Below are 13,799 nucleotides of genomic sequence, written 5' to 3' on the forward strand. Positions count from 1 at the left end.
ATTGGGCCAATTGTGTTTGAAGCCCTTCGAAAGGATTGAGTTTTCATCATCACTCAGAGTTGTTTTAGATAGATTTTTATCCAACAAATCTATCAAAAACACTTCTGATCTAATCAACAAATTAAAAAATTTTGAAATCCAACCAAATTTTTCTCTCCATTCTTTTGACATTGTCAACATGTACCCTAGTATTCCAATTCCAAAATTATTCCCCATTATAAACAACAACCTAAACAAATTCAGTAACCTAAGTAAACTTGAAATTCAAGACTTCATGTCTATTTTAAAATTAGTTCTCAACAATAATTATTTTACTTTTGACAACACCATTTATCAACAAGATGGCTTGGCTATGGGCTCACCTGCTTCTGGCATTCTTGCTGAAATTTACCTCGACTTCTTAGAAAACACAAGAATTAATAATAATAATAATAATTTCTCCAACATCCTCTTTTGGGCGAGATATGTCGACGACACATTGGTAATATTAAATGAGGAATCAACCAACGCAGCCTCTACACTTCATCATCTCAACAACTTAGACTCTAACATTAAATTCACCCTCGAATCAGAACACAACCAAACTCTTAATTTTCTAGACCTAACTATTACTAGACATCCTTCTTCTTTATCTTACAAAATTTTCAGAAAACCTACCCAAACAGCAACTACAATAAGACAAGATTCTTCGCACCCCCAAGCTCATAAACGTGCTACTTATAACAGCTTAATTTTTCGTGCCTTCAACACCCCTATGTCCAAAAAAGATTTAAATAATGAATTAAACACCATCCGCAACATTGCTAAATTTAATGGCTTTAACAACACCTTCATTAACCGCATCATCAACAAATTCAAACACCGTCCAAAAACCACTTTATCTAAAGACACAATAAAACCAACTGCTTTTTCCACCTGCACTTTTACTCAGGATGCTTATAAAATAACTAATATCTTTAAAAAACATAATATGAAAATTTCTTTTAGAACTAACAATAGAAGTCTTGATATCTTACACAACTCTAAGTCTCTAAATAAGTCTAATGCTTTTTCTAAATCTGGTGTATACAGATTTAAATGCAACAACTGCAGTTCCTCCTACGTCGGACAAACTGGCCGCAACTTCAATATCAGGTACTCTGAACATGTCAACGCCATTAAATACAACAGATTCTCTGCCATAGGACAGCGCATACAAGACTCCAAACATAGTTTCACCAGTATTGACAATGACATAAACATACTTAAAATCATTAACAAAGGCCCCCTCTTAAACATTACTGAAAATTGCTTTATCCACCTCGACCAGTACTTCAACCCTAATTTCAATTTAAACGACATTTCTGAAAAACCCAATATCCTTTTTGACTTCCTAATTCTTCTTCTCAAAAATTCCAAATTCCAAAACCCTCAATTCTATTTTCCATGTCTTACATAGTTCCCACCCACATTTTCTACCTCCAATAACCCACCCTCCTAACCCACCTTAAACTACCCCTCCTTCATTTCCCTATCTTATCCTTCCTCATTACCATCTAACTTCAATTTCTTTTATTCTTTCTCTTATTTCACTATCACTCTTCCTCGTTTAATTTATTCTCCTCTTTCAAAAATTTTTGTCTTGCGCCAACTTCGACTACTTCAATCATATACAAGTAATAATAATAACAACGTAAACGTTTCCACCTTTTCAATACCAAAATATATTCACAAAATCATAACCTAAAAATTTTTCTTTTTAAAAAATAGCGCACTTTGCATATAAGTTTTCATTTGTTTTCCGATATTGCGCTTTTTACTACATTTTTTTCTTCTCTCTACAATTGTTTTTTCAAGTCAACTGTTTACCAAGAACTTAACTGGAGTACAGGTGCTCATTCGGTTGTACTAATTGGCGTCGTATATTTTTATATACGTACTTGGCTTCCCGCAGCCGTGACAGGTTCTGGACCTTAGAAACGTTCTCCACTTTACTTTGGTGTTTGGCCGCAGCGCGTGACCTTGAGTGTGCCGCGCTGGTTACCGGGAGCTGGCGGCTTTCTACTACAGATCTGTTCGTCTGCGAATTCAAGCCTTTTTGATCTTCGCATGTTGATTGTTAGTGTTGTGACTTTGTGCAGGACAGAATGTGGTGTCGTGTCTTTGTGCCGAACAAAGCGTGAAACTGACCTCCAACATTCATAAACATTTTACATGTTTTTTATGGCTGATGATGACCTAGACTAAGATCGAAACCGGTCCCATTTAAATAGAAATGTGATTGCTACGTTTCTTTCTTTTGAGTATTGAATAAGTTGAACCTCCTTTCCAGTTATTTAATTTTTAACATCAATAATTTCAATACGGAACAATGAAATTTTTATCTTTAAATCAGACGGTTAAGGCGTTGGCTTTCTGAGCCCAAGTTGGTAGGTACAATCCTGGCTCAGTCCGGTGCTTAAATACGTCAGCCCCGTGTTACTAGTTTTATTGGCGCGTAAAAACCTCCTGTGGGACAACATTCCGACATCTCGGCATCTCCGAGAACCGTAAAAGTAGTTAGTGGGGCGTAAAAACAATAACATTATTACAACTCAATCAGGCGATTTATTTATTTATTTATTTATTTATTTATTTATTTATTTATTTAGTTAGTTATTTAGTTATTTAGTTATTTATTTATTTATTTATTTATTTATTTAGTTATTTATTGCTCTTTGCTTTACGTCGCACCGACACAGATAGGTCTTACGGCGACGATGTTATAGGAAAGGCCTAGGAATTGGAAGGAAGCGGCCGTGGCCTTAAAACCCCGGCATTTGCCTGGTGTGAAAATAGGAAACCACGGAAAACCATCTTCAGGGCTGCCGATAGTGGGGCTCGAACCCACTATCTCCCGATTACTGGATACTGCCTCCACTTAAGCGACTGCAGCTATCAAGCTCGGTGCGATTTATTTAGAATAGGCCTACTAATATCGTCATATTTTATAATAAAGTCGGTATTATTTATCTTCCCTTTTTAATTCATCCATATCCTCATGCCAGGATTATCCAATTTTTCTATAGAAATGCTGACTTGCATGAATGCTTTTGTTGTGTCTGTTACAAATTGCTCTCTATCACTTTTCAACACCTTTGCGATGTGTAAAGTATCGTCGATTGTTATTTGCCGCTTAAAATTATGTTCATTTGCTTCATTCTTCTTCTTTTTGTGTGTTTCTGATTCTCTACAGTATTTATAGCACGCATCTCTTCGTTTTCACGTAATGCGACCATTACAGTACTTACACATTAGAATTTTTCTTGCAGTATCAAATGCATAGAATGCCTCACTGTTGTATTCCTCGGCCCTCGGAAAAACTGTTGTGAATTTAGTTTTCAGCATTTTTGTACTTAAATGCTGGACATTTGCTGATAAAGTTTCATAAGTGGCGAACTTTCACTGCAAAAGAGTATAATGCACACTGCTGTATCTACAACCGATCTTGCTACGACCACAACGTCATTTGCTGTAATCGATAACAGATATCGATTTTTAATGATTGCCTTAGAGATCGCGGAACTGAATACACATACTTCCTATACACAGGGCTCATCGCTTTGTGTGCATTTGTGTAGAGAATGTACAGCGCTATCAATCAACTGAGAAGGAAACTACTATAGTCAAGTTCTCAAAAGCATTTAAACGTTTTTTGGAGATCTTTTCCGATACAATTTCGCATTTTTCTTACCAAGTGGGGTATATTTCGTGATTATTTGCGCGATTCGCATAATAAACAGATTTTGCGATATTTCGCAAGTTCATTTCGCTAAAATACGTTACGGTAGGGTACCTACAAGGTCATATAAAGGCTAGAAAGAAGATATGAAAAATTTCGTGCTTATCGCTATTACCAAAAAATACGGCCCCTACATATACTCCATAACTAACGTGTTTAAAAAACATAACTTAAGAATACCATTTTAAACTACACACAACAGTACCAATATCATACACGTCAGGACAATCAACAGCAACAATAAATACAACCACTCAGGGGTATACCGTATTAAATGCAATAACTGTGAGACAAGCTACGTCGGACGCACCGGTAGGAACTTTCTAACTCGATATAATGAACACATAAATGCTGTAAAACACAATCATTTTTCCTCAATAGGCCAACATATCGAAGACTCTAAACACAGTTTCACAAACATCGAGAACGACATGCAAATCCTGAACATAAACCCCAAGGGCCCCCTGCTCAATATAACAGAATAATTTTACATTTCCCTAGATCAGTATACCAATCCAAATTTCAACATAAATGAAATTACAGAAAAAACTAACATCATCTTCAGTACAGTCATCCCTGCCCTAAAAAATGTTTACCTTACGATAATCAATAAACAAAACATGACACGCGATAGAGAAACATCAAACGATACACTTAGCTCCACCCCTACCCCCACAACAGCAACTCTCCCTACCTCTCCTTCCCTTCCCCTCACAGAAGCTAGTATGACCCAAAGATGAACACAAAGCAGTACAAAACAAGCTCACATATCAAATGCAACTCAACTATGCCAGTAACAGTAAGTACATATTCAAATTAGCACACACAATCCTTAGACATTCCTTCAACATGAAATATCACTCACAGCTCAATCTTATCTTCCACAGGTAATTATAACATCACTGCACAGCTACAGATGGGAAAGGAGCCACCACTGTTAATCCAATGCCACTCAAATTTTACGGATGTCACAAGACAACATGATTCAGTTTTAACATACAGCAACAAGATTTAACACACAGCAGAGCTGAATATACATATTTTACCCTAATTATATCCGTACGCCTGGCACTCTTTTTTAAACTTGGAAAGTGTTTTATTTTATGTATATACATGAAGCAAAAATCTTTTATACATACGTGATAATTTTACAAGCAAATTATATCATTCAAGCTCCAGAAACATCAACCAAGTGTACAACTATGTAAATAAGACTTGAACACAGAAGTCAACTGATGAACTGAACAACACGCAAGACATGAACGTTCATGTGCATGAAGTGTTCCTACATATATTGTTTTTATCTTATATACTTATAAGTTAGTTTTAAGTGGAGATAGTGTTTTTATAAATTAATTTTAAGACCTAAAGCATATCACTATAGACATATAATTGTTTTGTCACACACAGTGACATACACGCCAGTTCCCGTTTTGACATGCCCCATTTGGACGTGACCAAATATTTGTTATCATATAGCATTACCCAGACAATGTAATCTTAATCATAGCTTCATGATCTATATGTGAATGTATTGTTCAGGTGAAGATGACCCTATGTAGGAGGTTGAAGCCGGTACTGTAGCATAATAAGTGCAATAAATAAGTATTGATAGATGGAAGTCCTTTCCTATTTCTAATTGTGTAGTTCGTCAATACGGATATGAAGATCATAGATTATGATACGAAGTTGCTTTACATCACACTGACATAGATAGATCTTATGGCGACTGTGGGACAGGGAATGGTTGGGAGTGGGAAGGAAGCGACCGTGGCCTTAATGAAGGTGCCCCAGCATTTGCCTGGTGTGAAAATGGGAAACCACGGAAAACCATCTTCAGAGCTGCCGACAGTGGGGTTCAAACCCTGTATCTTCCGAATACTGGATACTGGCCTCACTTAAGAGACTGCAGCTACATAAAAGTAGTTAGTGGGATGTAAAGCCAGTAACATTATTATATTGTCTTAAAAGACAACAAGATGGAATGTAATTCACAAGAGAAGTTCCTCAAGAATGTTTGACTAAAAAATTGGCAGGTATTGATGTTTGTGACGCTCTTGACTAAGTGAACTTAGGCATGGGTAATGGAATAAAATTAACAATATTAAGAAATTTTAAAAATTAACTTTTATAACTTACTACCTATATTTAATTCAGTGAACAAGTTTGAAATCCCCCCCCCCATATAACTAAGAGAAAGAGAAAACCAAGTAGAATGGTTGCACATGATAGCATGCTACGGCTGTGGAGCCAACTTCTGCATTCAGGATACGCATAGGTTCAAACTCCACCATCAGCTGTTCTGATAATGGTTTTCTGTGGTTTCCCATTTTCACTTCTAGGAAAATGTTTCCTTGGGATAGTTTCTATTCTTAGGCTACAGCAGATTCTTTTGACCTCCTCACCAAATTTCGTTCACTGTCATTCATTTCATATTCATTAGCTCTTCAACTGAGGTTGGCATCAGGAAGAGCATTCGCCCATAAAATCATGCCATATATTTCATCATCCCTGACCCCATATCAAGAAGCAGGACTCAGAGTTAGACATACATAACTAAGCCAGAGTGTGTGAATGTGCATGTTTTTTTTTTTAAATACAGAATGCCAATATATTTATCTCTTGTTAGAATTGTTTAGTAGAAGTTTTCCAAATTGTAAATGTAGCTTCATTGATTACATAGGCATACAATAAAAGCTGGAACTTCAAATTATTCTCAATGTCCACTACCCCTCCTCTCTAAAAAAATTTGTAGTTAAGATACGTGAGTTCTTGTTTGAATATGTGAAAACTTGTGTGGGTGCATTACATGCATTGTTAAACAGGGTAAGCTGAAACACATGGCTATCAAGGCATCTAAATGGTTTGAACTACACTGACTGGCAAAAAATAATGCAACACTTTATCTTTTCTTTAAATGTTTATATTACTTACCAGCTATTAACTAATGACATATTTGTTGTTTTACAATTCCACTTAATTAGCAATGTTTTCATGTTCATTGTACACGGTTTCGTTCAGGACATTGTTGTGGACTGCATCATTACTTTTGTAATGCTTTTGGCGGTCTCACTACAATAACACTTTTATCATTGCTTGCTTCGTTCAGTGTTTATCAGCAATCTGTACATCATGTGGTGAAAATACAGATTTCTGAGAGCCTTCAGAGAGTTAATAGAATTTGGACAAGTAAAGATGCTAAACATCCATGCATTTGAGGACTTTTCAGTCGTGAAATTACCAGTATTTCACCCCAATGTAGCAAGGGATCATCAGTTGGATTGCCACACCTTTCCAAGATGCTGGCAGCTAATATACTGTTGAGACACCACTGCAAGCTTTCTATGTAGGACAGTGCACTAGGGAACTATGTACTTCCACAAAGTAATACTGTAGGAGTGATATTAGCCAAGGTGAACATTCCCGAGGAACATAAACCATGAGCGATAATACGAGTATAACTTCTTCTAAACCCCCAAACAGTTAGTGTTATTAGACTCCCTAAAACTAATCCTATGTGAGAAACAGACAAATAGGCAATCAAAGCCTCATTAACCCCCTCCCACTAATCTAATGAAAATTCAAACATAATTATGCTTCAGTCCCAAAGACACTATTATTGAATATACATACAATAATCCATAACCCCCTAATTTCAGCAACACTTCCACCAGAGTGGAGGTACTTCCCCTAGTGCACCGTCGCTGCATTGTTCTACATAGGCTTGCAGTGGTGTCTCAGTGGCACACTAGACACCAGCGTCTTGGAAAGTTGTGGTAATCCGACTGATGAGGCTACTGCCTCACTGGGGCAGAACTTTGGTAGTGTCATGATTAAAAAGGCCTGAAGTGCTTGAATGTTTTAACATTTGCAATTGATGAAATTAAGTTATGGTTTCTTTCTGGGAACTTAATTTTTGAAGTAAAGACATCTTTTAAATTCAGAAGATGTCGCATGGTCACTAGCACTGGTTGATGATGGAAGAGTTAAGAACCACGCCTTCAACCACATGTTGAGCAGTGGAGAGGTACAGGGAGTTGGTTTTATACACAAGGAGATGATCGTTTTATTGACCTTGAGATCTTGTGCCGTTGCCATACTGACTGCTATTGATGTGAGAAATCAGCTGCAATATGAATGTGATATGTGCTGTTTTATTATGGTAATCAGAGTGTATCTGTTTGAATGTAAGTGAAGAGACTGTGAGGGAAAGGTTAGAAGAGGCAGAACTCTCCTCAAGATGATATGCCATGAGCCTACTGCTTATGAGACAGTACCAGATACATCACCTGTAATTTTTGGAGCAACATCAGGAGTGCACAGTGGAGGTGTATTCCCTTCTCAGACAAGCTTTGTTTCCCTCTCATAACTCCAGATGGAAAAGCAGACATGTGGAGGAGACTAGGACAGCGATATTCTTACTGCAATTTTCCTTGAACGCCATTCCATAAGGGTTCTATCATGGTGTGGGCAGAATTACTCTGGCTGCTCGCACAGAGCTTCTCTTCATTGAGTATGGAAGTCTTACAGCTCAACAATACATTGAGGAAGTCCTTATAAATCACGTTGTACCCTCTGTTTATTAGTTAATAAAATAATTTACAGAAAAGTTGTATTTTTAATTTGCTGGTCAGTATAGTTGCTCACACAAGTTTTTAATAATCATTATTATTGCAAAAAATTTGATTGATACTGCAAAGTATAATTTTATCTACTTTTTACATTTTGAGGGTTGTAAAGCTGAAGAGTTTGAGAAATACTGACATAGGCTATTTATTTAATTGAATCTTAATGAGAAGTACACTTTTCCCTACTGTTTCCAAAAGTTCTGTGGTGTTATATTTCTTCATTTTATTATATGGAATGGGTTTTTTCATCGGTTGGTATGGTTTTGAACTTTTTTTTTCTTTTTACATATTTTTGTTATATACAGAGAACTACAGAGCCTGACTCTGGAATATATTAATTTTTTTCTTTTTACAGAATTTTGCTGTATACAGAAAACTACAGAGCCTGACTCTGGAAAATATTCATGTTGATGATATTATACAAGCTCTTATGTATCTTCCTCAGTTGACTGATCTTCAGGTAAGAAAATCATCATGTTGTTTTCCATGATTTCCCATTTTCACACTAGGCAAATGCTGGGGCTGTTCCTTAATTAAGGCCACGGCTGCTTCCTTCCGACTCCTAGACCTTTCCTCTTCCATCATCGCCATAAGACCTATCTGTGTCAGAGCAACGTAAATTGTAAAAAAAATATAAAAAGTTTTTTCCTTTCCAAAACTTATATTATCCTGTTGGGATCCTTTTCTCCCCATGTGTTTGTGTCCTGTGTTCCTAATCTTTTACCACCTGTACCAATGTGCTTATGTTTCTTCCTTTTTCCTGTACTTCTGGCTTTCTTCTTATCTTACACTTTCCACATCAAGACAAGATCTGTCAAGTTGACACCTCAGCAAGTGTTGATACCCACCCTCCTTATGAAGCTGAGAAACAGAAACAAGCTCATCAAGGACTGAGAAGAGATGGATATAGAGGAACTAGGATTGATGAGGAGAGAGGCTGTCTGTTCCTATTTGGCAGTATATGAAGATATGGAGATTGTACTTGTTCTTTTGTGTTTGCATGTTTGTTCTTGTCTCCTCTTTCTGTTGCTCCTTCTTCCCGCACTGACCTGGCATTTTCTTTGTCCCATTTATGTTTCTTATGTTGTTCCTCCTATCTCAAAAACTGAAGATGTTACAGACGTGAAATTTGGCATTTGGAATCTCTTTTAAAAATTAAAAAACACTTACGGCCGATTGCAGAAACGGTATTTAGACGATGTCTATGGTTAAACAATGCCTAAGTAAGGCTTCCGCATTTCAGAGACGTTATTTATCACTTAGACACTGTCTAAAACCTATGTTCAACTGGTCATGTTTAAACACTGCCGAGAGCACTTTTTAAGCTCAAATGAGAGGAGTGAATCACAATCAGAGGTTATGTGCCATGAAACATGTAATTTGTATTATCATGTTGAGACAATTCCGAGAAGAAAGGTTAGTCCGACAGCCTCTCTGTGGGTCGCCCGCTGCTAAATCGCAGCAATTCGTTTGACATGTACAGGGAGATAGATCTTAAAATAAGGTTTAACTTTTTGAGAGACTTGTTTCTTGAGACTGACAAAGGGACAGTCTGGTAATTGTCAACTTGAATACAATTCTTGTAAACCGATATATTTTATTATATACATGGGGTAATTTCTATGGAATTATTTGTCACTTCGACTACATACATATCAAGAGTTACGTATCCCGATCGTCAGAGGGCTGTCACATACATCAACCGGGAGGGATTCACTTATATTTACTGCCAAGTAAACACACATAATAGTGAAAACTAAAGAGTAGGTTGTATGGGTTTTTATATATATATATAATCGTAAAGTTTTCGGCAACTATCAGAGAGGAAAAGGCAAGTGGTGGTGATTATTCTTTAAAGAGGACTGGGGAAAAAGAGCCGTGGCCATAACAACAGGCTTGGTATTTGCCTGGTGTAAAAATAGGGAAAGTATGGAAAACAATCTTCTGGGCTGCCAATAATGCGTTTTGAACATACGATCTCCAGAATGCAAGCTATATCTATATGGCCCGTACAACATACTCGGTTAGGCCTACACATTACTATCGCTTCATCTTCCCTTCGTCGAAGCTACCGTATTTATGAGTAGATTACACTCACTGTAACAACGCTATAATCAAAGCTACACTTCCCCGTACGGTGACGTGCGCTTTGGTGTTGATAATATTATGAGATCTAATTTCCACCGAAAACAATATTCTTATCTGTGGGCTAGTCATGCTCATGCTTAGCCATATTTGAGTAATGTGTATGAAGATAACAGCTGACTAGCGTTCGGCACACACACCTACGCATTTCATTGGTTGAGACAGGTAAAGAGTTGCATAAAAGATATTTCTATCTCCATTTTCAAACCAGTATTGAAACTTTAAACGATGTCTAGATAAACACCAGCTGAGCATTGTTTATGCAATGGAAGAATGTGCGCAACTTAGACGTTGTTTAGGTAGACATTGTCTAAGACTTAAAACTAGTCATCATTTCTGCAAACGGCTCTTTTTTGTTTTTTTGTCTGGAGAATCCTCTTAGATAAAGGACTGATAAAGGGGTTGAATTCTTTTTATGGAGATACTTACATTTCAAAAACTGAACATGTTACAGAGGTTGAACTAGGTATTTGGAATCTCCTTTAAAAATAAAGAAATATTTTGTTTTTTGTTTTCGACTTTCTCACCTGTACAGCACTTTGTCGCATGTTCCAGAGTTAGCTCTGCCAGTAGCCTGGTCATCTTAGCCCCAAAAGGCAATACCTTAAACATGGTTTACAAAGAGGTACTGGAGTAAATAAAACTTAACTTTTTGGTGAGTTTTTATACTTTGGGGATTTTAAGGTGTCTTAGTGCAGTACCGAGGAACGATTACTTTGATTAAATTACGAAATCCATGCGAGCGAAGCCATGGGTAACATCTAGCATATACATATTCAACTTTATTTCACTATTGTTTGTTCCTTTACAACACCTTACCCTAAAAGGTTTTGTCGCTCAAAACATCATGCCCTTAAACAGCATATCCCAGAATCAATTATTCTCTTGAGAAAAAATAGTCCTAAGTACATTAAACTCGTCTTGTACTGTAATCCTTTTCATCATGAGTCAGAGAAAGGCCAATCCACATTTCACTATTTCAGTTTTGAATCAAGTCAAATACAGATATTTTACTGCTTCTTGATTATGTTAATTCCTGTTTCTGTTTCCTCTATTACTGATTTATTTTTCCCCCTCTGTTGTAGATATCTAGTGCAGGTATTGATGTGGGGCTGATAGGACTGCACTGTCCTCGTTTGGAGAAACTGTGCATCACTGGTGAACCCATAAAGAAGCCAACAGTTACACCAAACACTGTGCTCTTTTTACAACTCCAAGAATTGAAGGTACAGTTAAGTTTTCTCCTCTTCTGAGTTCGGTAATATGTTTTTGAGATGTTAGTTTGTGGATACATTTTTATGTCTTGATTGGTTTTCTTGTAATTACAATAATGCCAATTATCAAACTTCTGCTGTTGTTTCACTGCAACTGTCTCCATCTCCAGTTTATATGATTTATTAGACACTGGGGCATTTTTTTTTTTTTAATACTCAAGCTCAGATTAGGGTATACTGCTATGTGGTTCTTTTGTCATCTACTTTTATACTTTTATAATGTTGTGTGACAGTTGTGCAATGATCTCTAGGGCCCGGATTCTTATGCAATTACATATTCCATTCCTTTATTTATAGACAACTGAAAGTCAAAAATGTAGATGAATTGTGGTTCTGATGTGGTTATACCTGTGTTTTATTTCCTATTACTGCTGGAGTGCGACAAGGTTGCATTCTCTCCCCCCTCCTATTTAATGTATACAGTGAGTACATTATGAGGAAGATTCTCGAGGATTGGAGTGGCAGCATCACAGTTGACGGCAGGAAAATTAACAATCTCAGATATGCGGATGACACTGTGATAATTGCAACAGGCGATCCTGAACACAAACCATCATGTGGAGTTGAGACGAGCGAAACAGAGAATATGGTCTTGAAATCAACAATAAAAAGACCAAAGTGATGATTGTAGATCGTGTTAATAACAACAGACCTGCCGTAATAAGAATTGCTGATTATGAGGTTGTCATTCGCTTCGAGTATCTGGGATCTATTGTAACAAATACCATAGACTGTGAACCTCAGATCCGTAAGCGCATTGTGATTGCGAGAAATTCAACAGCAAAACTTACTCGCATCTAGAAGGACACCTCCATCACTTCCATGACAAAGCTCACCCTCATTCTAACTCTGATCTTCCCTACTGCGACCTATGCAGCAGAAACTTAGACGATGAAAATGGCGGATCACCGCAGAATTGATGCTCTAGAAATGTGGTGCTATAGGAGATTTCTGCGAATACCATGGACAACACACCCTATTAATGAATCGGTCCTGGAACAGCTCTGCATCAGAACAAAACTATCGACCCTTATCAACCAAAAACAACTGAGATATTTTGGTCATATTGCCAGAAGACTGGAGGCAATGGGAATACTTATCATAGAGGGAAACGTTGATGGCCGAAGACCTAGAGGACGTGCACCATTATGATGGATGGAGCAGATCATGAGCTTGACCAGGATGAGCTTTACCGAGCTCGATAGCTGCAGTCTCTTAAGTGCGGCCAGTATCTAGTATTTGGGAGATAGCGGGTTCGATCCTCACTGTCGGCAGCCCTGAAGATGGTTTTCTGTGGTTTCCCATCTTCACACCAGACAAATGCTGGGGCTGTACCTTAATTAAGGCCACGGCCGCTTCCTTCCCACTCTTAGCCCTTTCCTATCCCATCGTCGCCACAAGACCTATCTGTGTTGGTGCAACGTAAAACAAATTGTAAAAAAAAAAAAAAAAATATGAGCTAACAGCAAGCAAGTCACCCGTGCTCATAGCAGAGACTCCTGGAGGCAGATCACCAAAAGTCTTGTCGCGTGATGCCACTACACCCTTACGAAGGGTTGGACTCAGAAAGAGTGTTTTATTTTACATATTCTTAGTAATATTACATATTTTTATATATTCTTAGTAATATTACATCATCATCATTTTCCCATTTCCAGCTGACACACAGTGGGAACGAATATGATTCCTCTCCACTTTGTTCTGTCATTCCACCATTCTTCTTCCGACATGATTTTCCAATCTGTGTTTCGTTTTCTAATGCTACTCTTCACCAAGTCCATCCACCACATTCTTGGTTTTCCTCATCCTCTCTTCCCTGCCATCCGTCTTTCCAGTACTCGTTTGGTCGTCTTACTTCATTCATTCATTTGATATGTCCAAACCATTTCAATCTGTTTTGCTCCAGTTTGTCCTTTAATTTCTGTACTCCCAGTTCTTTCCATATATCTTTGTTTCTTACTCTGTCTCTCCTCGTTTTTTGTATCATACTTC

At 37.4% G+C, this 13,799-nt stretch overlaps 1 protein-coding gene across 1 annotated transcript in view; it reads left to right on the forward strand.

Annotated features, from left to right (window-relative positions):
* LOC136876108 (uncharacterized) overlaps positions 1-13,799 on the forward strand; it is an 89,717-nt gene that overhangs the window by 38,087 nt on the left and 37,831 nt on the right. Inside the window, exons 6-7 of the mRNA XM_067149777.2 lie at positions 8,744-8,848; positions 11,619-11,759. Coding sequence (XP_067005878.1) covers positions 8,744-8,848; positions 11,619-11,759 — 246 coding nt within the window. The remainder of the gene's footprint in view (positions 1-8,743; positions 8,849-11,618; positions 11,760-13,799) is intronic.

This window comes from Anabrus simplex, chromosome 6 (genome assembly GCF_040414725.1).
Source record: "Anabrus simplex isolate iqAnaSimp1 chromosome 6, ASM4041472v1, whole genome shotgun sequence".
Lineage (NCBI taxonomy): Eukaryota > Metazoa > Arthropoda > Insecta > Orthoptera > Tettigoniidae > Anabrus > Anabrus simplex.